Source organism: Vombatus ursinus, unplaced genomic scaffold (assembly GCF_900497805.2).
Source record: "Vombatus ursinus unplaced genomic scaffold, bare-nosed wombat genome assembly UNPS02010320.1, whole genome shotgun sequence".
NCBI lineage: Eukaryota > Metazoa > Chordata > Mammalia > Diprotodontia > Vombatidae > Vombatus > Vombatus ursinus.
In genome coordinates, this window is record NW_020950098.1 from 5,079,047 (window position 1) to 5,105,271 (window position 26,225).

Genomic DNA, 26,225 nt, shown 5'->3' on the forward strand with positions numbered 1-26,225 from the left:
CCTTCTTAATATATAGTGCTTCCCTACTTCTTCTTTTACCTATCCTGTTCCTTTGGAGTAAAGTATTCCCAGCTACAGTCATATTCCAGTCATGGGTTTCATCCTACCAAATCTCAATGATGACTATAAAATCAAACTTGCTTTTTTGTATTTGGACCTCTCCAAGGATTGCTAATTGGCAATCTCTCACAGACTCTTTCTGCATTACAATTTACCATCTAAGTCTCTTCAGGAATGAAGTTTTGCTAGTTACTTTTCAGAGCTTTACCAAACTCCACCAAAGATGCTGGTGTGAGAAGTACACAGTGGCTATATGGCTATGACCCCAAGAACAAAGCTAGGTTTTTGTTCCATTTTCCAGGCCAGTCTGAAGCCTGTAGCAAAATAACCAGGTTAGGATTCCCTGACCAAAGAGGAGCCTGAGATTCTGCCATGCTGAACTAGCAGAGCTTTCCAGTTGGCTAATAGTGCCTGAGCAGTCTACTGGAACTCCAACTAGGACAAGCCCACAGGCCTGTTGCTCAGACTCAAGAACTTGCAGAGCTCACACCAAAAGGGTAGAAATCAGATTTTGTGGATCAAACTACATTGTGAGCACTGAAAACTTGCAGGTCTCTATTAGCTGTCTCTGAGATCCTATTATAATATAATACTCACTACCCCCAAAAAGCAGCAAGATGACCAGCCCTGGTATCCATATAGAAGTATGCTGAGGCCAGCCCAAATATGTCAAAGTTGGGAAGTAGATTAAGAATGAACAAAACAACAACAAAAATGAATCCCATCATTAAAAAGCTATTATAATGATAGGGACACTCAAGACACAAACCCAGAAGAAAAGGATCACTCTAAAATATCTACAAACAAAACCCCATAGAAAAACAGGGCTTGGGGACAAGTTCTGTTTGAATTCCTGGAAGAGATAAAGCAAAAGTTATTTTTTTAAAGGTTAGAAATATGTTTGTAAATGAAATGAGAGTTATGGAATAAAGAATTGGAGAGGGAATTAAAAGCTTGGCACAAGAGGTACAAAACCTTGCCCAAGCAACAAACTCTGAAAATTAGAATGGACCAAATAGAAGCCAATTACTTCATGAGATAACAAAAATATTAAAAATGAAATTGAAAAGCTGGGGAAATAGAAGAAAGCAAAACAACTGACCTGGAAAAAAGATCTAGGAGAAAAAAAAAAATTAAGAATCATTAGACTACCTGAATGCCATAACCAAAAAAAGAGTCTAAATATTATATTTCAAGAAATCATAAAAGAAAATTGCTTAGATCTCTTAGAAACAGAAGGCAAAATGGAAATAGAAAGAATCCACCAGCCACTTCCTGAAAAAAAAAATCCAAAACGAAAACCCTAGGAACATTATACCCAAAATCCAGAGTTTCTAGGCAAATTGTGTGTGTGTGTGTGTGTGTGTGTGTACATTGCAAGCAGCCAGAAAGAAAGAATTCAAATACTAAGGAGCCACAGTCACAATCACAAACAATTTAGCAGCCATCACTATAAAGTAGCATCGAACTTGGAATAAGATGTTCTACAGGGGGGCAGCTAGGTGGTGCAGTGGATAGAGTACCAGCCCTGGATTCAGGAAGACCTGAGTTCATATCCCGTCTCAGACACCTAACACTTACTAGTTGTGTGACCCTGGGCAAGTCACTTAACCCTCATTGCCCAACCAAAAAAAAAAATTTTTAAAAAAAATCTTCTAGAGGGCAACGGATATAAGCTTACAACCAAGAATAACCTATCAAACAAAACTAAGTATAATCCTATAGAGGGAAAATAGATTTTTAACGAAATAGAGAACTTTTAAGCATTCCTGAAGAAAAGACCAGAGCTGTATAGAAACTTTGAAGTTCATACACAAGAGTTGAGAAACATGAAAAGGTAAATAGGAGAAAACAATTATAAGGGAATAAATGAGATAAACTGTTTACATTTTATATGGGGAGATGATACGTGTCCCTTCAGAACCATATCATCATCATCAAGAGGGACAGAAAAAGTCTAATTAGACAGAGGGTATAGAAGTAACTCTGTTATATCTTAATGACCTTAAAAGAAGACTAGAAAGAGAAGGGAAGAGGAATTGGGAGAGAGGGAGCGAAGGGAGGAAAGGATGGGAGAAATTATCTCACATAATTAGGGCTCACAAAGAAGTCCATACAAACTAGGAGTAAGGGGTGGGAAAAGCAGATGATACTTGAACTTCATTCTCATCTGAATTGGTCAAAGGAATAAAGAATACACACAAATAGGCTAAGAGATATTTCTTCAGCCTCACTTTCAATCCTTCTCCTCTTCCTCCCCTGCCCCTCCCTCTCAGCCTCACTTTCAGTCTTCCTCTTCCTGCCTCCCTCCTCCCTTCTAGCCGGCGCAGGCGCTCTTCGCCTCGAAAGCACGCGCTCCGCGGGTCACATGATCGTCTCGCGGGCCCCGCCTCCCACGCTTCACGTGACCACGCTAGAGGAGAAAACGCCTGCTCTGAGGTGTCCCTCGGAGCTGCTCCTAACCTTCGCTCTGTTGGCGATCCTTGTTTGCTTTTGTCTTGGGCCGCTTCTCCCCCTCCTCAGCTCCCAACAGCCCCCGGCGATGCGGCTCCGGGCTGCCTCCGCCTCAGGGCGCCCCCAGGGGGGCTGCGTCCTCCGGAGCCCGGCCCTGCTGGGGCTGCGGCTGCTGCTCCTGGGCTCGTGTCTGTGCGGCTGGCTGCGGGGCTCGGAGGCGGCAGGCTCCCGGAGGCCCAACGTGGTTCTGATTCTCACCGACGACCAGGATGACCTGCTTGGCGGCATGGTAATTGCCCCCGCACAGTACATCCCCTCCCAGCCCCGTGCGCGAGCACGAGAAGCCGCCCCGCCCTCTCCTCCCTAGGCCAGAGCGTCCCTTCCGTCTCTGGCGGCCCTGAGCGTCCTCCTCGAGCCCCAGGCGTCCCCCTCGAGCCCCAGGCGTCCCCTCGCCTCCGGTTGCAGGGCCTGGGCTCACGTCTTCCGAGGGTGGCTGGTAGTAAAATGCTTCCCAGGAAAGGAGCCCAGGAGAAGCACGTGCTGGTCGGGCGACAACTGCGTTCTTGCTTTTTGTGTGTGTATGTTTTTTTCTTTAAGCTTATTTTCCATCGTTTTCACTTAAGTCATGATCTGGGTCATCCTACCCCGTGGCCCTGATGTCTGTGTCAGATGTTTAGAAATTAAGGAAGCGTGAGGGGAGTAGGGAAAGAGAGCGAGACATTGAGGAAATGTGGTTAGAATTAGTTTCACGGAGGACTTGTCGGATTTAGCAGAAATAATAATTAGTATTCATACAGCTATTAAGTGTCTGAGGTGTTCCTGGGCATGCCTCTTAATCTCTGCTTCAGTTTCTTCATCAGTAAAATGGAATTAACCTTAGCCACCTACCTCTTAGGGTGAATGTGAGGATAAAATGAGGTAAGACTTGTAAAGGGCTATATAAGATAGTATTCAAGCTCATGTCTTCTTGACCCTAAGTCCAGCACTCCATCCACTTCACTACCTAGCTGCTACCCCCTTCTCACACAGCAAAAACTAATTATCCAGTCTTACTGAGAGCTTAGTGATGCTGGGCCCTGGCCAGGCATTCCCATTAATGTTATTGGAGGCTTCTTTATTTCCCAGAATACTTTTCTGCTGAATTATAGTCATGTAATTTTAAACCTTTAGAGGTCATCTGTCCTGACATCTTCGTTTAACAATTAAAAGAAATAAAGTGGTCCCAAAGCTAGAATTAGAACCCAGTACTCTTACTAAGCTTAGAGTAGTGTTGTTTATCATCATCCCAGGATTTGAAGAGACTTGGCAGGCCAGCTAATAAAAACCTGTACTTGTGGCTTAAACAAGAACTGCCTCTAACACTTAATCAAGCAGTGGTCATTTGGCCTTTGCTTGAAGACTCTGGGAGTCCCCCAAGACAAACCATTCCACTTTTGGATATCTCTAATTGTAAATCCGTCCTTCTACAAGTTGCACCTGCTGCTCCAGGTTCTCTAATCCCTTTCAAATACTTTTAGACATCCATCACCTACTACTCCCTAAGTCTGAGTTAACTCCAGTTCCTTTAACTGACATTGACACTCTTCACCATCCTGGTGATTCTCCTTTCAGGTTTCCTCTTATTTTCTATTACATTCTGGGCCTATGAATATTAGGCTATTTAGATTCTCTCTTTTTTCATGCTAAAAATATTTTTATACCATACTTAGTACTTCTGTCCATGTAATAGTCATCTACTCTGTGATCCCTTGGTTTTCTTTCCCACAAGCAAGACCTGACCTTTAACTAGAAAACTTGCTTCATTTTTCCCCTGAGCATGCCCAGTTGAAACCTGTTAGAATTTCTGTTTGAGGACTACTTTTGGCCATCATTCTTCAAATTCCACCAGCATTTGTCATTATAGTTCTCTGCTCCCTAGTAAAATGTTTTCTCACAGTTATTTGGACCAAGTAAAATTTTAACATGTGAAAGAACTTTGTGAAGTGTGTTAAAATTTTGAAAGGCTTATCATATGTAATCCATAATCCCTTCTTAAAACTAGAATTTGACTACTGTTGACTTCCTTTGCACTAGTAAGAGGTAGACTTAATGCTTGTTCCTTCCTACTACCTTTTCTTTCACCGTTTCCCCTTCCCCTTTATTTCCTAGGTAAGTATTATTCTGGATAGGTTAGCCTCAGCAGTGCTTGCTACTCTACTTATAGGGTGTTTTACACTGATTTTAGTCACCTCAGTAGAGAGTAAAGGGGAGTTACTTACTGCTAGATTCTCCAAGAAGTGAAGAGATGATGGAGTGTATTCTATCGTGTTACAATTTCACAGCAGTAATTTTTAGTTGTTTTGTTTCTTTCCATTTACATTGCTGTAGTCTGTATTGTTTTCCAGATTCTACTTATGTCATTTTGCATCATTTCACTTCTTCCATGCTTCTCTGCCCTATACTTAGCAAAGGGATTACAGAGTATGGACACCCTATCATGTCCTAAGTATAATTTCAATGCCCTTTTTTTTTTCTTTGCTACCTCTGTTAAAGTTATGGTAGATACAAGTTCAGATCAAGTTCACTGATGGTGGGGTCTGCAAGTTCACATTGTTTCCTGGCAGTGTAGAAGGAAGGGAATTGGTTTAGTCCTGGGTCCAGAACCAGGCTGCAGAATGATGGCAATTGGGCAGAAGCACCGAAACTACTGGCATTGCAGGATGGGGACAGTCGCTGCCAATGAAGCTTGACTTTTTCCAAATATTTTTAGCAGCTCCACTTCACTCTTGGTGCAATCTGGGCCATAACCAACCCTGCTTAACTAACATTTCACCAGAATTCTGTGATTCTCATAGTTACTTACATGTGATATTAAAACAAAACAATGGGTACAAAAAGAACAGCATCAAGCCTCAAAGAAACAGCTATGTAGAACTCTTTTTAAATGTAATGGCCGGTGTTCATCGGATCTTTTAATTATTAACTCCTTCTCTTATAGACTCCACTCAAGAAAACCAAGGCCCTCATTGCAGACATGGGAATGAGTTTCTCCAGTGCTGTAAGTTTTGAAGCTAATTTCATTTTTCCTTTTAATTAAAAAGTTCAAAGGAAAACTTTTTATCACGTTGTGCAATCATTGGAAGACAAGACCTTGTTAACTTAAATATAGTATTTAGTCTTGATTGTGCGAAAAATAGGACTGAATTTTGTCAATAACTTTAGGTTGAAAAGTTTTCCTGAAAGGAAAAAATTACATTTCCCAAATCCCTTATAGCAATCAACCCAGAAATAAGGTGCAAATTAAATGTTGACCTGATGTGTCTTGAAACTCAAACTAAATTTGAGATTGTTACAGTGCAGCATTTTTCTGTTACTTAATCTAGTCGTGCTATTAAACTAACTTCTCCCCTTCTCCCTCTCTCTCTTCCTCCCAAACAAAATAAAATTCTGGACATTTCATTGCCTGTATTTGTCATTTCATCTACCCTCAACTGTACTACATTCGTAGCTAGCTGGCATCTAAATCAGCTGTCTCAAGTAACGGGATTTTCTATCCTTCCTGTAGAAAACTGTTGGACAATCTGGCAGACTTTATAAGTAGTTTTCATTTCTTCCTGAATTCACATATATTATAATCATAGATTCTCTCCTGCTTAGTAAACAAGTGGCCTAGCTACATCTGTGTCAAATTGGCTAACCTTTTGGTTTGGGAAAAAGAAGTCTTTCACATAGTAGTTGTGATGCTTTTCCTGTTTCTTTCCATTTAAATTGGCTTTTTAAGTACTGAGCATTGTTTTTAGGACTGGTCTCCTTGATCATGTGATTAAAAAAAATCTTTCTAATCATTCTAAAACTTCAGTTTTCCAAGAGCTACACCTAGTAGTAGCTAATTTTTGTCTAGAAGTAGAAAGATGAAAACAGCTAGCCTATATTCTTCTATTCTGTATGCATATCTTGGAGGAGCATTCATATCCCTTGAGTGAGTATTTAGAAGGAAATTTTGAATAAGAGAAATCTGTGTCCCCTTTATGTAAGTATGAGACCATAAATCATGATTTTTCAAGAAAAAAAGGTCATAATCAATGCAAGTATGTGCACCATTTATAGTTTGTCTGTAAGTTTTTCATGTTCTGTTACTCCAGATGAGTTATAAATTCATGAGAGTAAGATGCTTTCTTTGTCTTAATTTCCACTAGATCCTGCATGGACCTACTGATATGGTAGTTTAATCTTTTTTTTTTTCTTTTACTGTAACATTATTACAGTTTTATGGACAGTAATAGAAAACTTAGTGAAAGAATTTCTCTGCCTTAGTTTCCTGAGCTTAGAAATTAGTGATTTTGTAGCATCTTATTACTGAAAGACATTGATATTTTTAAAAATATGTTACATTAATCTTTTGTCTTTTTTTCTATTGTCAAAAAAAAATGCTACTTCCGAGTGAAATCTTTCTGCTGTGACTTATCTTTTCTGTTTCTTTGTAGTATGTTCCAAGTCCCCTTTGCTGCCCCAGCAGAGCCAGCATTCTGACAGGGAAGTACCCACACAATCATCATGTTGTTAACAACACTTTGGAAGGAAACTGTAGCAGTCAGTTATGGCAGAAGATTCAAGAACCGTATACCTTCCCAGCAATCCTCAGGTCCATGTGTGGTTATCAAACGTTTTTTGCTGGGAAGTACCTAAATGAGGTACGGAATATCAATATGCTGTCATAGGATGTACTGTGATCTCCAGAGTTTCTGGTGTCTAACCCTAAATAAGCACTTAACTGCTTTCCATAGAAACTCGAGACCTAGTAAGTTCTTTCCTTCTCTTTACTGTTGCTTTTGTTTTCTCTGCACATTCTTTGAACCTTTTTTTTTTTTTAACTAGAAGGCCTGACTCTAAAGTGATGTCTTGATGCCCTTCCTCTTTCCCTCACCCTCACCCCAAACCCCGAGGATTTGGATGAGTGTATGACTATATTGCTCCATCAGTCCCTTTCCTTATTCTCTCTAGTTTCATTGCTCTTTTCTATCCCATGCACATATGCTATTAGGATTATACCATTTTTAACTTATTCTAAACTGTAAATTAACTTCACTGGCTAGATAAGTGTTCTTTTAAAATTTGTGCCATAGTTAAGCACGTGACACCCTAGTCACTTCAGCTTTTGAAGCTTAAGACAACTAAGCTATTAACACACTTTCTGTACCAAGTTAAGCCTAGTTTGGAAAACATCAGATTTTCCCATAATTTGCCTCTCTTTCAAGGGCACTTTGTGAAGTATTATTTTCTTCATCATAACACATTCTCAGAATTGGTGTTATTAAACTCAGGCTTTGACATTTAGCCTAAAGACTTATGTGGGGCGGGGCAGTTGGGTGGCACAGTAGAGAGAGCACCAGCCTTGGAGTCAGGAGGACCCTAGTTCAGATACGACCTTCAGACACTTACTAGGTAGCTGTGTGACCCTGGGCAATTTACTTAACCCCCATTGCCTCAAAAAAAATAAAATAAAATAAAGAAGACTATGGAGGAGGAGGTACCTCTCTGGAGGTACAGTTTACTTGACAGAGCAAAGTCACAAGGGGAGTAAGGGAGAAGGAAAGGCAGCATTTCTTTACCCACTCTAATTATAATTGACCTATTGTCATCTAAGAAAAAAATTTAAAGACTTGTAAGTTTTAAGGTGCAAAGTTTCTAATTGTCATAGGAAAGCCTGTCTTAGGTGAGCACTGTTTAAACCTTGTCAAATGGGGTTTTTGTCCTTCTGTCAGTTTTATTTAGGAGTTGAGTATAAAGAAATGAATTATACCTTCACATTAGTCTAATTAGGGCCAGCTGAAGTAGTGACTCTGAATGCTAGGCTCCACATTTAGCCCATACTCTGCCCTGCAGATTAAGTCATGTTGATGCTGCTTGAAATAGGATTAAATTTTCTTTGGCTACTTGTTGACAATGCCACATTACTTATTTCTCTTAGCTACTCATAACTGGGGGCTATCTGGTTTTTCTGTTTTCTTTTTAGTATGGAGCCTTGGATGCTGGAGGAGTGGAGCATGTGCCTCCTGGATGGAGTTATTGGTATGCATTGGTAAGTGACTTGAATAGTCACAATCCAAAATTACCCTATAAGGAGAAAATACCCCCAAAATGTTCTTTAAGAAATTTTGCATTGTGTTCCTACTTTTCTAGATTTATTTTTACTTGGCTATGGCATAGGCTGACTTTTTATGTGAATGGTTACCACTTTGTCTTCCCTTTTCTTATTTATATTTCTTATCTTCCTATTCTTCTCCCAGCCCTCAAAAATCAACCTTTGTCTTTTCATTGAATTCTGAATAACTTAGGATTTATCTCTCTAAAATCTCAAAAATGACTCCATATTTTAAGCTTATCACAATTTCAAAAATATGCATACAGTATTGTTGTGGGTATTGCCTATGGAATACAACCTAGTTTCAGAAGGCTTTCCATTTCTTTGCAAACCTCACTACAATTTTTTTTTTAACTCTTTCACAGGAGAAGAATTCTAAGTATTACAATTATACTCTTTCAGTCAATGGAAAGGCAAGGAAGCATGGTGAAAACTACAGTCTCGACTACCTGACAGATGTGCTGGTGAGGCACTCCACTCATTCCCCGTTGTGGCTTTTGTCCATGATTCAGAACTCTTAGGGTCCAGAAAGCCTTTGACCTTGTTTAACTTAGGACAAATAATGCTCATGATATGGTAATTTGTTCTATGTGTCACTAAGGCTTCTAGATGAAATTTAAAACCTCATGACTCACATTTTTTCTGGTATTTTAAAGTGTACAAAGGTCTTTCTATCCACGCCAAAATTGTGTTCAGAGTCCTAGTTCTGAACCCTTTTTGTTTTGATGCATCGGCCCCTCTATAAAACAGTGAAGCAAAACCACTTGGTAATGATGGTGATAGGACAGGTAACTTTCCATTTTTTTGTAGCATACTGATTGTTGAAAAGAAGGATTGTGTACCAGTAGTGACTTGCATATGGTCTTTATCTAAATTATCCCCATGAGGTTTATTTAGTCCTCCTATGTCACCCAGTAAATCTTGCCGTGTTTTCCCTAAATTCTTCAGATTCGTTACTACTTACACACTAATTGTTGCATTCGTATACCAGTTCCTTCAGCAGTTTGGAGAATGACTTTAACCAACCCATGAACCTTTTTGAAGATTAACTTCCTTTGCCAGGCATTAAAATGAGTCATATTTCACTTTTTAGATCAGAAGTACTTAACTTTTTTTTTTCCGTGATGTGGATTCTTTTTAAGAATGCTTTTAAATTATAAAATAATGTATAAGATGAGTAAACCAAAAGTATCAAAATATTTAAACTAATTTGTGGGCACCTTAGGAGTTCCGTGGACTCCAGGTTAACCTCTGATATAGTTGCCTATTTTTTTTTTTAATTGAACTTTTATTCCAGTGCTGTATAATGGCCCTCACTTTTTTTTTTTCCTACGCCTTTGTCACAGTCCAGACTTTTCATTAGAAGATTACTGTCAGGTGATGATTTTGCACAGGGTACCATAGCAACTCATTAACCTACTGTTGTACTGAGTTTGTTTTAATTTAATTAGTGAAGGGAGTTCTTACTAAGGTAAAATCATAGATTACCATAAATTCCTCAGTACATCAAAGGTTCACTCTAGTGACCCACTACATTTGAGACACTCTTCTAGCTTATCCAAAAGAAACTATGAAATGTTTCCAATCTTCCCTATCCCTAGAACTGTCTTGATTGGGGGGGAGGGGGGAAGGTGAGGGAAATCTTGGATTAGATTGCTTGTGGGGGAATATGGGAAGAAGTCAACAACTAATAAGTTAGCTAAGTACTCAGCACTATGTCTTCATGATAGCACTATGATCATACTAATTAAATCTCTACAAAAGTATTGTGTAGGTGAAGTGGAATAGCTTAACTTACTAGTATTGAACATAATTTTTTGGTGTGTTTTTTTTGTTTTTGTTTTAATATAGACAAATTGCAATAATGACTTCATTGACCTTTTTCTTTTCCTGAGTTGATGAAATGTGCTCAAAGGTACATTGATAAAAATTAATGCTAGAAGACAATTGTAAATGAGAAAGGAACCAGGTTTCTATCCTTTTGTTGTGTGATTGACAGAACATATGTCTCTGTCAGTAGAACTTGTAAATTGGAAGCATCCATTTCATTTTGTAAAAATGGAGACGTGGGGCAGCTAGGTGGCACGGTGGATAGAGCTCCAGCATTGGGGTCAGGAGGACCTGAGTTCAAATCCAGCCTCAGACACTTGACACTTTCTAGCTGTGTGACCCTGGGCAAGTCACTTAACCCCTATTGCCTCACTGGAAAGAAGAAAAAAAAAAAGCAGACACTTTAGGAAGGGGAAGGTTTAATACTTTATTTCAAACTTACATTTTTCAAATTGGGAGTATGATTAGTATTTAAGAAAAAATCATATCCTTCTCACCCTCAAACCCAAAGCTTTGTCATAAGCCCCTTTCTATACTACCTAATCAGTTTTCAGGGTTCAGTTAACATCTCTGTGCTGACTTCCAGATCCAGCCCAATGTTCTCTACTAAGTTCTAGTCCTTCATCAACTTCCTATTAGACATTTCCAGTTGGATGACCCATAGGCATTTCAAACTCAACATGCCCAAAATCCAAATTAACTTTGCTACCGAACTCAACCTCTTTTCCTGACTTTGTTTATTACTGTTGAGAGCACCATTCACACAGATAGCTGTCTGACTCCTCTGTTCATCTTCATCTTCCGTATCCTGTTCTTTGCCAGGTCTTGCCAATTGTACTGCCATAACCTCTCACATCTGTTGCCTTGTGTCTTCACATAAGGCTACCCTTCCTTCAAGCCCTCCAGGCCTCTTGCCTGCACCATTGTAGTGGCCTCCTGATTGTTCTCCCAGCCTCAGGTCTCTTCTCCCTGTGATTCATCTTCATACAGTCACCCAAATGATGTTTCTGGAGTTTAAGTCTGACCATAGTCACTTCCCAGTCCAAAAACTGTACACTATTGCCCCTAGTATAAAATACAGGCATCTCTGTTAGTAATTTTAAAACTCTTCACTCTGTCTCCAGCCCTGCCTTTCCAAGCTGATTACACATTAATCTTTCACACACTCACACACACTCTCACTCTCTCTGTCTCTGTCTCTTTCTCACTCTCTGTCTCTCTCTCTGTCTCTGTCTCTCTCTGTCTCTCTCTGTCTCTCTGTCTCTCTCTCTCTCTCTCTCTCTCTCTCACACAGTGTAGTGCAACCACACCAACCTGCTTACTGCTAGCCACACATGCTCCATCTCCATGCCTACAATGTTCTTCTTTCATACTTCAATCTTTTGGAATCTCTGGTTTCTCTCAAAACTCAACCCAATTACTGACATGTATGTGGCCCTCCCAGAACTACCCGCAGGGTACTTGTATTCATTTTGTTATGTACTTAAGTTGCTTCTTGGATAGCGTGGAAAGTCCTTGAAGGTAGGGACTATTTCACCTTCATCTTTATATGCCCAGCACTTAGCGTGGTTCCTGGCTCATACTGGGTGCTTAATAAGTGCTTGTTGATTCATTGTATTCACGATTTACTAATCTCCAGGCATGGGCCTTTAGATGGCAAGTTCCTTGAGGGGTAGAATCTTGGACTATCCAAAATCTCTGAACTCTTCTAGTACCATTCATCCTATGCTTATTTAATGGATAGATGATTGAGAGGTGTTATATTTTGTGTTTTTCAGGCTAATGTCTCTTTGGATTTCCTGGACTACAAGTCAAACTCTGAGCCCTTTTTCATGATGATTTCTACTCCAGCACCTCATTCCCCTTGGATAGCTGCTCCCCAATATCAAAAGAGCTTTCAAAATGTCAGTGCACCAAGAAATAGTAATTTTAATATCCATGGGAAGGTAAGGTCTCTACAGGTCTACAGCCCTATTCTTGGTTGAACAATAGTTATAGTGTGCTTGTTAACCTGGTTATTTTCCTTTTAGGCCTTAGAATGGTAGGATAACTAACTATCTGTTATTATATCTTTGATTCAGAAGCATAGGTCAGACCTTTGCTATGTATCTTTTTAAGAGTCTGTTGCATGAGCAAGCTAAAGTTTTGGGGAAATGTAACTTCCTGAATCCCAAACTACCCACTCTGCTCTCGTAAGACAAAGTTCCTTGATCTTCACTCATGTTATCAGGGTGGCTTCAATGCTAATGATTATTCAGTCTGACACTAATAAGCTAACTTTATTCCTGGGGATTTATGACCACTGGGTAACTGTCTGGTATGAGGTATAAACAGAGGAGACAAAAGAGAGGGGAAAAAAGTGAGTGGGTGTCTGGTGAGGAGTAGTGTCTTTGATGCTGTTCCTTTTCCTTCAAGTAAGATGGCCAAAAGAGAAGATTCAAATACCCAATTTACTGAACTTATTAGCACTTTAAAATTAATTATGTGGTAAAATTAATTCTTAACCTTTTATAAAGTAAGGGATCACGAACATGAATAAGAGCCATAATAAGTAAAAACTTAATTCCAGCTATTTGTCTCAATACCTTTTCACTGAAAAGTTTTTCCACTTAGATTCGTAAGATTATTATGAAGAAAATAAACGGTCATTCTTTAAAAATGAAAATAAAAATAATCCTGTGGCAGTTACCAAAGTGATCCTGAATGGAATATCCAAATATTATTATTTGGGCTAAAATGCAAAACTTGTTGACGTTTCCTCTCTCTGCTGTTGTTCACCATTGGTGGCGTTTCTCTGGTGTTAACTTTTTTTCTTATTTTTAGAACAAGCATTGGCTAATTAGGCAAGCCAAGACCCCAATGACTAATTCTTCAATACAGTTTTTAGATGAAGCATTTAGGAAAAGGTAGGCATTCTCCCTTTAACTCTACTATGGTGGTGTTTTGGGAGCTCCCAAAACATTTACTCCCTGTGTATTAGCCACTGCAGCTCCTCTGGGTGGTAGTGGGGCAGATGGGCATGATTCAGTCAAAAACCATCCATGGGTATGAATAGGTGTCTCAGGAAAGGGCCATTGTTAGGCAAATTAGCTGTGTATTAGCTTACTTGGACTGACCTTGGTATATTGCAGAATTACTAGCCCTATGACTTGTTAAGTGGTCAATTTGAAGACTTTTGGGTCAGAAGTAGTATCCTATAACCACACAGTCCCTGTCTTGAAGGAAAGCCCCTCTGTTAAGAAATTTAAGTGGCCTAAGTAAAGAAATGTTTGCCCTTGAAGATTTTGAATTTTTCAATGATAACTCGAGCAAAAAAGCTGGATGAATGCAAAGAACACTTTTTTTAATCCCAGGAGTATTTTAGAGTATAGTATGACGTAACAGAATGAGAATATTATAATTATTTCTATATTGTTGATCTGTGTTTATTGAGCTAGTCTATATCTTCCTTATAATTCTCCCCTCTCCCTTCTAGGAGATGGTCTAAAATGATGCCATATGATTGTAAAAGCCTTTTTTAAATTAAAATAGTTCAGGGTCTAATAAAACTTCTGAAATTAAGTAAATCATTTAAAATTAGAGTTAGCTGATCTAGAAAAGTAGTACAGAACAGCAATCTTTGTAGTCAAAAATTTTGATACTTAAATCAACTTTAGTCAAAAATATTGATACTCTTAAACATTGATAACTAAAAATGTCACCTCCTTAATTATCTTCACATTCAGGTGGCAAACTCTGCTGTCAGTTGATGACCTAGTAGAGAAATTGGTAAGGAGGCTGGATTTCCATGGGGAGCTAAATGACACCTTCATTTTTTATACATCGGACAATGGCTATCATACAGGTAAGGGGCTGCTTTGGTTTCTCTCAAATCATTGTGTGTCTTAGGGGCCGGTAGGTGGTGCAGTGGATAGAGCACTGGCCCTGAAGTCAGGAGGACCTGAGTTCAAATCTGGCCTCAGACCAAACACTTGACACTTACTAGCTGTGTGACTCTGGGCAAGTCACTTAACCCCAATTGCCTAAAAAACAAACAAACAAAAATTTAAAAAAAATTATTGTATGTCTCTAACCATTTGTCAAGTATCAAGCACTAAGGCCTGCCTCACCTTTAAAGGTAGAAAGACAAGAGGTACACGGAAATAAACAATAAGAGTTCATTGTACTAAGTACAACAGCAACTCCAAGAAGGAAGGGATGTTGTAGAAGTAGTCAAGGCAGACTGTAGAGCTTGAAGAGGACATTCAAAGGATAGTTCGGATGTAGAGATACCTTGGGAAGGCATTCTAAGAGGAGCATTGGGGAAGGAGAGTCTCCTCGGCAGAAACGATGTTCCTATAAAGCTTTAGTTGAATCACTAAAATAAGAAAGTTTTGATACTAAAACAACAGCACCAATCGTCTTTCCCTTTCTTTCTTGCTATCCTTTCTCCTACTTGAACTTTTAGATAGATCAGAGGGAAGGAAGAAGACTGACCATCTAAAACATTTCTGTTTAAGCAGCTAGTTTCTGAGGCTTTTTGCTATTGTCATGTGCGTATAAGACAGATCCGTTGGGATGGATAAAGTAGATGGGCCCATGCTGTGAGTCTAGGATTTAAGCTATCAGTCATTTATGTTTTTTAAAACTGCATTCTACCCAATTTCCTCATCTGTAAAATGGGGATAATAATAGCACCTACCTTTCAAGGTGGTTGTGAGGATCAAATGAGATAATATTTGTAAAGCACTTAGCACTGTGCCTGGCACATAATAAGTGGTATGTAAATGTTTGCTGTAATTGTTTTTACCAGGCTGTGGAAAATGCAGAGCAAGAAATTGTCTGTCTGTCTGTCTGTCTCTCTCTCTCTCTTTTTTTTTTTAAGGCAACTGGGGTTAAGTGACTTGCCCAGGGTCACACAGCTAGTCCAGATTTGAACTCTGGTCCTCCTGACTTCAGGGCCAGTGCTCTATCCACTGCGCCACCTAGCTGCCCCAAATTGTCTCTATTTTAATGCAGAAGATCCAAACTCGGCTTACCCTTAATATAAATCACTATTGATCTAGGATAGATAGAGTAAGAGACTTTTTCTTTTAAACGAATGAATTCAAGTGCAGCCAGAGTTTGTTTGGGGTGTCCATCTTCACACGTGTTTCTGTGTTTCAGGGCAGTTCTCCTTACCGATAGACAAAAGACAGCTGTATGAATTTGATATCAAAGTCCCATTACTGGTTCGAGGGCCTGGCATCAAAGCAAATCAGACAAATCAGGTGAGACGATGAGCCTCACGAAAGGCTCATTCCACGTGAATGAGCAGTGTGGAGGAGGTGTGTCTTGGGGGCTGAGTTACACAGCGTTCATGAGTTCATGTTTATGGCATGCATCTTTTTTTCCCTTCCTTTTAGAGGTTTTACTTTGTCTTCAGAATTAACATTATTGGGGGCAGCTCGGTGGCACAGTGGATAGAGCACCGGCCCTGGATTCAGGAGGACCTGAGTTCAAATCTGGACTAGCTGTGTGACCCTGGGCAAGTCACTTAACCCCATTGCCTAACCAAAAAAAAAACCAACAAAAAAAAAAACAACAATGTTCTTGATGTACACAAAGAGTCTTCATGGCTCGTGTTTTTCTACTGTATCGGCAGAATGGTTTTATTCCAATTTTGTTTAACTACTTTTCCTCTTTGGGTACAGCATTTTCAGGTTTACTATCCTAAATTCTTCAGATAGGTAAAGGCAAGCAGTTTCTCAGTGAAATAAGCGTAATGTACTTTGAAATTTAGCACTTCATGTTAGTTGATAGGATATAGTAGAAGGCTCACATCATCTGAGACTCTTCCATTAATTTTTCCTAGTAATTCCAAGAAAATTTAAACAGGTTTGCCAAAATTGATTCAAAAACACAATCTGAGTGTTACACAGCTCTGGTCTCACCTTTTGTGTTTTCAATGAAATGCTAGCTTTTCACTTGTTCACGGATTCAGAGAACATGTTTGTTCTTCAGCCCACTTTTCCTCTTAAGCTGCTTTTTTTTTTCTCAGAGGGGAAAAAGTGACTTTCGTAACATATGAATGTGAATTTGTCTTGTAAGTCCTGCAGTCCTAAACTAAACCTACTGGATATCGGGCCCCTTTTACTCCCAAGTCATCGGGTCACCCAAGTATGTTCCTTGTGGTAGTGGTTTGGTTTGTAAAGTTAGAAATCCACCCAGTCTTACCACTGTTCAGTGAGTGTTTAGTATTCAGAGCTGGCTCTCTAGATCATTTGAGCATAAGTATTTCCATGAACAGGAGAACTGACTACCGTAGAAACTCCTCGAACCACTGAGGAGGAGGATATGGTGAAATATCTAAAATGTTTGTTAACAGAATAAACTTTTAATCGGGACTCTTTTCACTTGGAAATATAAAATATTAATAAAATTGAGTATTGAGCAAATCTCAACTCTCCTAAGCTGGTCAAATCTGAAGAATTCCATTCAGCAAATAAATGCTAGCGAGACAAAGCTATGAACCAGAGTTTGCTGTCCTCGAGCTTTCTTTCAGTGGTGGACGGGTGGCTTCCTGGAGGAAGTCTGACCCTAGTCAGGCCTTGAGGAGGAGGAGAAGTTGGAAGGAGGGAAAAGAACCTGTCCTGCTCACGTGAGGGAAGTAAAGGCACAGAGGTGGGGGAGAACAGGGCAAGCAGGCTAATCCATTTTTACTGCCATGCAGAAAGAAGCCCAAGAAAAATAGGTTACTAACTTTATACTTGAAATTTGGTTACTCTTAAAGAAAAATGGCAAGAGACGAAAAGGGCAATTGGGTTTTGCAGTAAAATGGTAATTGGTGAAGTTGGATAGAATTTTCAGTAAAGTGTGAAGTTTTTCAGAATGAGTTGTTCTTGTACCTTAGATGCATTTTAAACTTGAGGGCAGCTAAACAGTCTGCTCTCTTGGGTGGCTCCTAGTAAATGAGTTGGGCATCTCCTACTAGGTAGAAATGCTATAGAAGTCCTGGTGGCATGATTTAGGCTTCAAGTTTGAGGAGTCTGCAAAGGAGCAGCATCCCTTTATCCAGGGAGAGTTCTGGCAGAACAAGCAGCCAAGGTTGCTGAGACAGAGCTTTGGCATTTGTGTCATCAGCAAATAAGCATCTATTAAGTACTTACTAACGTGCTAGGAACTGCTAAGATGACTACTGAGTCATCATGATATTCAACATGTATGAGCTACTACCTGGTTCCTAATATGTCAGCTCTTGTAAGTATGCAGTGGCCTTAGAGTTTTTTTTGTTTGTTTTATTGGGGGTGGAGGGGGGAGTCGTAAAATTTAGATCCTTCTAAAAGGGGACATAGATTATCTAGGTCAATCTCCTCATCTTACAAATAAGGAAATTGAGGCCCAGAAAAATGAAATAACTTTCCTAGTCTTGGGGTAGTAGTAGTAAAGAAGTAGTATTTAGCAGAACCAGAATTTAAAGCCAGGGCTCTTTCTGTTATGTGTTTACAAATTTAAAATCCAGTGTAAGAATGATATTTAGCCAAAATATTTCTCCCAACTAAAGTTATTTGTTGTAAGGAATCATTGTTAAATTAACTGTGGTGGGGAAGGGGTATGGATTTGAGTAAGATTAGGATTAGGTTTGAGACTGGTAGTCTAAGTACTTAATTGTTGAATAAACAGGACTCTACTAGAGACTGGAAATACAAAAGTAGAAGAAGGAAAAATCTTCAGGTTTCCAGTTTGATGGGCAGGGTCATCGGTGAGCTATGCATTTATACAAGTGGTTGACAAAGGAAAACCAGGCAAAGTAGCACAAGAAATTGGAAGGAGACCTAATTTTGCTGGTGTAGGGGTGGTTTTCCTCCAGTTGGGAGAGTAGAATGAGGCAGGAAGGACTTCAAAGAAGTCCCTTCTAAGCGAGGAATACCACGTGAGAAGAAGCACTGAAATGGGGCAGAAGAGAATGTGGAATGCATGCCGGGAGTCGTGCAAAGGTCAGCCAGGAGCCAGATTGAAGGGTGCCTGGACCAAGAGTCAGTGAGGTGGAGGATGAAGGGCCCGGGCACTTGTTCCTTAGGAAGCTTGCTCAGGCAGTGGTGTGAAAGATGAATTAGAATGCCCAGCCCGAGTTCTCATCAGCCAAAAATAAACTGAGGCAGAAGAGGACAGGGAGGCACCATCTCCTCTGGGGTGTTCCAGAAGTTGAGTTGTACAGCTGAAGATTAGGTCTGGTTCTTACAGAGGAGATTCTGTTCTCTTCCCTGGTGATAAGGGAGGAGAGTGGGAGCGGCACAGTAGCCGATTAAACAAAAATGCCCTTCCTGGTTGCCTCACTCGAAAATTCTCTGCACCAGAGCCAAGGTGTACCTGTCTGGGTATTTGAGGTGGCCTTGTGAATGTGTTACTATTCCCTCTCTCTCCTTGTTTCTTCAGCAAACACTTGACTTTAATCCTCTCAAAATAACCACTTCCATACAACTGCACCTGCGTCTCTCAGGGTTTTGCAAGACCCTTTATTTCCTTAAATGCTTGGGATGTTTTCTTCAAACTATTTGTCAGGGCATGATTTATAAAGGAAATACTTTGCTCCAGAATCTTATCCTGATCTGTTAAAAAAAAAAAAAAATGTGTATGATTGGAGATAAATATGACCATCTTATTAGTTTGGAGGAAGGAGCAACAGCATGGAAAAATGATTTAAAAGTTGATTTTCATTGTTGTTATTTAAAAAAAATATTAATTTTCTTTAACCGTCTGTAATTTGGCACAGCCAGTTATGTTAAATCAAAGTTATAACCAAATTGGCATACTCTTAACTGCTTAGTTGTGACTTTGCATTTCCCACCCCTCCTTTTCTTAAAGTGTCCTCTAATCAAATATCAAGTACTTGTCTCTTACTCTTTGCAATCTCTGGTATTTATCAGCATTGTACAACTCACTGGGAGAGTGAGGGGTGGGATAACACAAAGTCATGGAGGACTTCCAGGTTGTCATCTCCACCTGTTATAGATCTTCCTGTTTTTCTCCTTCCTTCTCTTCTCTCATTTCTTCTTTTTTAACAGTATAACCACAGGAAGTGCTTCTAACTCAGCTGCACTGGTGTTGCTGATTCTGCTAAGAAAGCCATTACTGACATTTTTTTTCTCTCCTTTCAAAGGTTTTACTTTGTCTTCAGAATTAGCATTCTTGACATACACAATGTACTTATTTCAGGTCTGAACTGCTCCTACAACTCTTGGGTCCCTTTTGAAAAGACTGATAGGACATTGGTGCTAATGCTATAACTTGCCTCTTTAATTCAGTAGCCATCTTTCTTCCTCCCTGCCTCAAACCCCTGAAGTTATGACATCTTTAATTTCACAGAGTTGTCCAGAATGTGCTATTCTACTTGGGTTAAGCATGGCATGAAAACTGGGTATAAATGCTTGTTGATTGACATCACTTTGCGGCTGTCTAAAAAATAATAAAAATAACGCAAAGCCAAAGAACTTGTAGCTTTTTTTTTTTTTAAAGCAGTAGCTGAAAGTAGTAGTGGGTAGGGTAAGTCCTGTCGATAACACTCAAAAGAGAGAGAAGATAGACTTTGTTTCTTCTTGCTGCTCTGTTTAACCATAGCCTTTGTCAGTAACTGTCAGCTTCGCTAATCCTTGAAGGTGTTGAATTTTTATTTTTTAGTTTCTCAGGTGCCTTGGATAACATCTCCCTTTTGTTTGGTGCACATAGTACACCCTAATTTCCAGCAGCTACTGAGTCACGCTAGATTTGAGCCAATGAAATGGCACTCCGAGGATAGAACATCACTTCTGTTCCTCTAGAAAACATCACAGCTATCAGTCAAGTGAAAATTTGATCTCTGATGAATCGATGCCTAAAAAATACTCATAGAACACTGGCCTTTGTTCACATCCTTGCCTTTATTCCCTTAAATTTAGAAAAATAAAAGTGGTAGGAAAGCCAGATGTTTCCACAAAATTCTCTTATAGGAGCAGTTTTAGCTTCTACCTAGAGTTAAAAAGCCATTTTTTCCTTTCAGAAACTAATAAATATTTGCTTTGGTCATGTTCTTCTTTATCTGCTATTTGTTAACAATTTTGCTCAAACTTAGCAATATGTAAGGTGCTATGGGAAAGGAAATGTGTGCAATAACATTTTTGAAGAGCTTACAAAATTAGCTAGAGTAAGAAGGCAGTGATTATGTAGCAAAACTTACTTGTGCAGATGAGTGTTATTCCCTTCATAGTTACTTTGAGAGGCTTTGCACTTATTCTAATGATGCTTTTAGTGCTTAAACTATTTTTTAACTCTCTTATTGAAATTCCTTGCAAATCTTATATAACATTGCTTTCATTAGCCTTAATTCTGGTAGATTTTTTTTTTTGAGAGTTCAAGTTTTTTTATTTTAAAATAATGTCATGTGGAACCAGCTGCAGTTGATATTTGATCCATACAAAGTATGGGAGGTAATGGGGGAGAGTATATTCCCTCCCTACCCCAAATTACCACTTATATTTATAACGGTTATATTGGTTCTAGGAATATTGTAAGCAGTGATGGCCTTAGAATAAGTCTTCCAAGATGACTATTTTTGGAAGAAAGTGAGCTGTATAATGTTTCCACGCAGTCTCATTTTTACTTCCCTTATACTCAAATAATTAAAGTAAAAGAAACCAGGTGGTGTAGTATAAGTATCATTTTGCAAGGAGTACTTTTTGTTAATCAGTCAACAAGCATTTAGAGGCAGTACCAGACCTGCTTTGTCCGAGACTTAAGTCTCTTTTCATACCCATAGATGCTCATCTCCAACATTGACTTGGGTCCTACTATTTTGGACATCGCGGGATATGACCTGAACAAGACCCAGATGGATGGAAGGTCCCTGTTGCCCCTGTTGGTAAGTTTATCATTTCCATGAGAGTGATGGTGAATACAGAATAATTAATCTCCAGCCCTTTTTTTCCCTGCCTATATTTTCTTTCCTAAAAGTTACTATGGTAAAGCTGCACAGATAATTTTAACTTGCCTCTCTTTACAACAGATAGAAAAGTTGTAGAGCCATGTATGTTCTCTGACTTCAGTATTTCAGAGAACTAAGATTTCATTGGACGGGTACTTTCTTCCAAATGCAGCCTCCTCAGTGTCGATAGATTAGATGGTCCTTGTATTGCTGTGTCCACCCTTCTGGTGATGAACCTTTCAGAATTTAATGGATTTGAACACTAGACAGCTTCTTTGCCAGGGCTTTAGTCAGCATTTTGCTTCCATGCCATAATAATAACTGATGTTCAGCTTTGAGATTTTCAAAGTGCTTTTCATTATCCCAACCATTAGAAGAGGATTTAAGTGTGGGTTGCTTTTAATAATAGCTTATTATAAGAGCTGTCACTTATATGGTGATTTAAGGTTTATAGATCACTTTACAAATATTATCTCATTTGATCCTCACAGCTGCCCTAGTAGGTAGGTACTGTTATATCCGTTTTATAGATAAAGAAACTGAGACAGGTGGAGGTTAAGTGACTGGTCCACTGTCACCCAGCAGCTCTCTCCATTGTACTGTTTAGCTTCTTCCATTTTAATTTGTTAGCCACAATGCCATAATATTCCTAACCTTCCTTAAGGGTTTAGGGGCAACATAGTGTGGTAGGTAGACTGCTGAACTTAGAGACAAGGCTTCAGAGCTGATCTAACCCTTAGCGCTTGAGTGACCTTGGGCAAGTCATTTAACCTCTTTGTGACTCAGACAATTCCATGGCCCTTACCCATGAAAGGCATAGACAGGTTGTCGTTTGCCTTGGTGGAGGCAAGTGTCTGCTCTTAAATCATAGATCCTTTTGTATTTGTGTATCCTGTAAAGGTGAGGTTCCCTATAAGTCAGGGACATATGTTATTTCTTTAGGGATCTGGAAAAGAAACCAGACTTGAGTGTATAGAGGGGTCTGAGGTATCAATTCCTACCTTGTACTCTTTATTCTTCTGGTCCTGAAGCCAGATTGAGTTGGGAGGTGCCTCAGAGTCTGCAGTAAATGAGATAATAATTGTAAAGCACTTAGCACAGTGCCTGGCACATGGTAAGCATTATATAAATATTATTATTCTTACTCCTGCCTGTATATAGATGAACGGTATTCCTGCCTCGGAGGATAGAGGGCCCTATGATTTCCCAGTCACCTATTCTACTTTTGAGCAGCCTTAATTGTTAGGAAAGCCTCTCCCCAACCCCCCATCAGGCCCGGGTCTACGTCAACTGCGCCTTCCACTTTTTGTTTATGCCCCTGCCCTTGGGATCCAGAAGAACAGCCCATGACCAAGGGACTCAACTTCCATTAGGCCTCAGAGTTTCTAGTATGGCCTCTGGAGTGGTTGCAGACCCAGGACCTTCGCTGACCACCCCAGCTGCAAGGGAATGGTCCAGCTTCCTCTGTTACCTCCTCAGAGTTTTTAGGCTTTTTACAAAGCTTTCATCCCGGCAGCCAGACAAGGTAAGTAGTTCAGGAAGCATCAGCATTGTGCTTCTGAGGGATCCGAGACTTGATTCCATGTCTATCAGTATCATCTCCGAGTGAACAAGGAAAGAGGCACAGTAGACACCCCTTGTTTAATTCACTTGGCTGGGCTTTGTTAAATGTGAAGGCGTTTACATACGCTTTTCCTCCTTGTGCTCCTTTTTTCTTTAACTTTGGAAAATGTTATTAATAATTTCTCCTTAAAAATGTCTTTAAATGCTTTTTATTTGTGTAGTGCTCTGATTTTTCTTCCTCATTTGTTACCTCTCCCCCAAACATATGGTAAGTCCCTTGAAGGAAGGTACCCCATATTGTGGTTGTTGGCATGCCCCAGATCATTTATAATAGCCACTTGGCAAATATTTTGATGCGTTCTAGTGTAGCCTTTGCCTTTGTGACCTTGTTCTGTAGCCTTACACCAGTCCCTCAACCTCTGTACTTCCTTGCGTATTCCTGTGACAGGAAAGGAATAGTTTCTGACATCCGGGGGGAGTTGCTATTAAACGTTGAAGGTGCAAGATGGCTACATGAATGCCAGGACTGCTCAGTCATCTTTATGTTGCTCTACTGAGCTCTCAGTCCGTGTTGCCAACTGCCTGTTGGACATTTACACACTGGACGTCCTATAGGTTTCCCAGTCTTGGTGTGATAAAACCCACCCCTTTTCCTGATTTGCTTACTGCCTAGGGTACCACTATCCTTCAAGTTACCCACGTTTTCAGCTCAGCGTCATTCTCACTCGGTTTGCATCTCCAGTCACTTGCCCAGGTCTTGTCAGTTATGCCCCCATAGGATCTGATGTCCATCCCTCTGTCTCTCTCCTCACAGCCGGTGCTCCACCTCAGGGTCTCAGTCTTTCACCTAAACTACTGTCACCTCCTAATTGGTCTCCCTGCTTCCATTCTTTCCACTCTAAACTATCCTCTGTGGTCAGCTACTGGTACTTTGGCTGCCGCTGAGGCTGTCACTACTCAAACACCAGCGACTCCCAGTTATCTCTAGTCAAATATAAAGCTTCTCTGGCTTTAACAAAAGCCCTTCCTAACCCTTGCAAACTAACTTTCCAGTCTTGCCCTCCTTCATGTACTCTATGGGTTAGTTAAATTGGATTTCTTGCTCTTTGTTCATACACCGTTTCATCTCTCCCTTTTCACTGGCTTTCCTTCCTGCCTGGAATGCACTCATCCCTCGCCTCTGCTGCTTAAAATTTCTAGTTTACTTTGAAGCTCAGCTTAATCAGCACCTTCTGGAGGCTTTTCTTAATTTCTTTCCCCAACTGCTCCTTTCCCTCCCCCTCCAAAAAAAAAATCACTCTATATCTTCTTTGTATTTTGCATGCACTCGTCTTTACTTATTTACTGTGATGTAAGCTCCTTGAGATCGAGGACTGTTTCATTTTTGTCTGTTTCCCTGTTGCATAGCACTGTGCCTAGCATGTCGTGATTACTTAAATGCTTGCATTACCTTTTTTGTTTTGTGGTTTTGTTTTGTTTTTTTCCTAATGTGCCTTCAAATTTAGTAATTAGAAATTGAGACCAATTAGTCTGGGGTCCAAGAGTAATTTTCTCCAGTTGGGTAAGTAAGTTTCTTTTCCATGCTGGACATTGATTAACAGAAAAAACACTGTTTCCTTTTTAGAGAGGGACCAATAATTTGACTTGGAGATCGGATGTCCTGGTGGAATATCAAGGAGAAGGTTATAATGGTACCGACCCAACTTGTCCTGCTTTGGGCCCTGGAGTCAGTGTAAGCAGAGGCAGCTTCACTTTTTCCCCCTTTTGTGTAATTTGAGTTTTGTTACAAGTCATTACTGTCCTAGAAATGTCCCCAGCTAAAACCTTTGATCTTAAATTCCAGTCTCCTGTTCTGTGCCACAGGATTCTTGGAGAATGTAGAAATGTGATTTTTACTAGTCCTATGTACACATCAAGGAAGCATTTAGTGGTGCTTCCCCATCCCGTCCCCTTCCTCTCCCTTCTCCCATCCCCCAGTAATAGTGAGGGGCTGATCTGTCCACAATTAAAGAGTGTCCCTTATATCTGAAGGCTGACCTTTGTGAAAGAGCTGAGAGTAGGCATGTCATAGCCATTGTACAGAGAACCCAAATGGGGCTTAAACCTGTAACCTTACTTTGGCGATAGGCCCTAATCAGTCAGGCCCTATTAGCTATCCCTTGCAAGTAATTGGTGGTGGCATCCAGTCATCTAAAAGAGAAAAGCGTTTGGAGAATAAAACATCTTCTGCCTTAGACTATGGTGTTGACTCTGAAAAGTTTTTTTAAGAAATCAATTCCTTCTTCCCATTTATTATAAAATCCTTTATTTAAATTACAAAGGATTTAGAATAGCTAGCACTCCCACCTCCCAATGAGGGAGAAAGAATATGTGTAGTAAAAATTTAGACTAGCAATTTGGGCATCTGGTAGTATCAACTTTCTGCCTCTCCAGCCTTTTTTGAGAATTGCTGCTGTTGATTGTTGCACTAAACACAAACTCCCTGTCCCCGTGGAGAATTCTAGTAACCAGCATCGCTGCCACTTTAGCAGTAGCCTTGGGAATGATATGTAGACTGCTAGACATCTGTCACTGTGAGCGAAATGGTCTTCATTGTTTTTATTTTTAATCTTGCGACAGCAATGTTTTCCGGACTGTGTGTGTGAAGATGCTTATAACAACACATATGCTTGTGTGAGGACGATGTCAAAGTCATGGAATTTGCAGTATTGTGAATTTGATGATCAAGAGGTGAGGCTCACTTGTCCCCACCCCCAGTTTTATCTTTTTGCCAGTGCAGTGTTCTCTGAGACTCGGCCCTGCATCTGCTGTTGAGTAATTCCGTGGATAGCGTGGAGACTTGGCGTTCTTTAGCATAAGTCAGCATGACCAGAAAGATCCAGGATGTTAACTTTTTATAAACTCATTCCTACAGCCGTGTTCTCCATGACAGGGTCTTTTGTCACCAGCCTAAATGAGGGGAGACCTCATTCTAGTTGAGACTACCTCAAGAGTGGTGACGTAGCATAACGAAGAGAGAGCTAATGCCAGAGCCAGAAAGACCTGGGTTCGAATCCTACTTCTGACACAAATTGTGTGACTGAACCTCTTGGCACCCCAGGCAGCTCTAAAACTGAGATAGAGAGAAGGTGCCAGCTTACATTAGTAGAAGGAGTTTACTCATCCGCAGAGTCACAGGTCCCATCCCTTCCTTTATTCTTCTGAGTAGGAGAATAACTGAAACCTACCAGTGTTTGTCTTGCTAGGAAAATTCCCTCTCATGTTATTACTGTTATGCCATCA

The 26,225-nt window shown here is 40.0% G+C and overlaps 1 protein-coding gene across 1 annotated transcript in view; it reads left to right on the top strand.

The window, feature by feature from the left end:
• The first annotated feature begins 2,460 nt into the window (after window positions 1-2,460).
• The window catches only part of GNS (glucosamine (N-acetyl)-6-sulfatase), a 31,348-nt gene continuing 7,583 nt past the window's right edge, over window positions 2,461-26,225 (top strand). Inside the window, exons 1-12 of the mRNA XM_027854153.1 lie at window positions 2,461-2,803; window positions 5,492-5,551; window positions 6,978-7,184; window positions 8,507-8,572; window positions 9,001-9,099; window positions 12,244-12,411; window positions 13,289-13,371; window positions 14,191-14,309; window positions 15,611-15,714; window positions 21,216-21,317; window positions 24,568-24,675; window positions 25,563-25,673. Of these exons, the coding sequence (XP_027709954.1) occupies window positions 2,603-2,803; window positions 5,492-5,551; window positions 6,978-7,184; window positions 8,507-8,572; window positions 9,001-9,099; window positions 12,244-12,411; window positions 13,289-13,371; window positions 14,191-14,309; window positions 15,611-15,714; window positions 21,216-21,317; window positions 24,568-24,675; window positions 25,563-25,673 (1,428 nt within the window). The 5' untranslated portion in view covers window positions 2,461-2,602. The remainder of the gene's footprint in view (window positions 2,804-5,491; window positions 5,552-6,977; window positions 7,185-8,506; window positions 8,573-9,000; window positions 9,100-12,243; window positions 12,412-13,288; window positions 13,372-14,190; window positions 14,310-15,610; window positions 15,715-21,215; window positions 21,318-24,567; window positions 24,676-25,562; window positions 25,674-26,225) is intronic.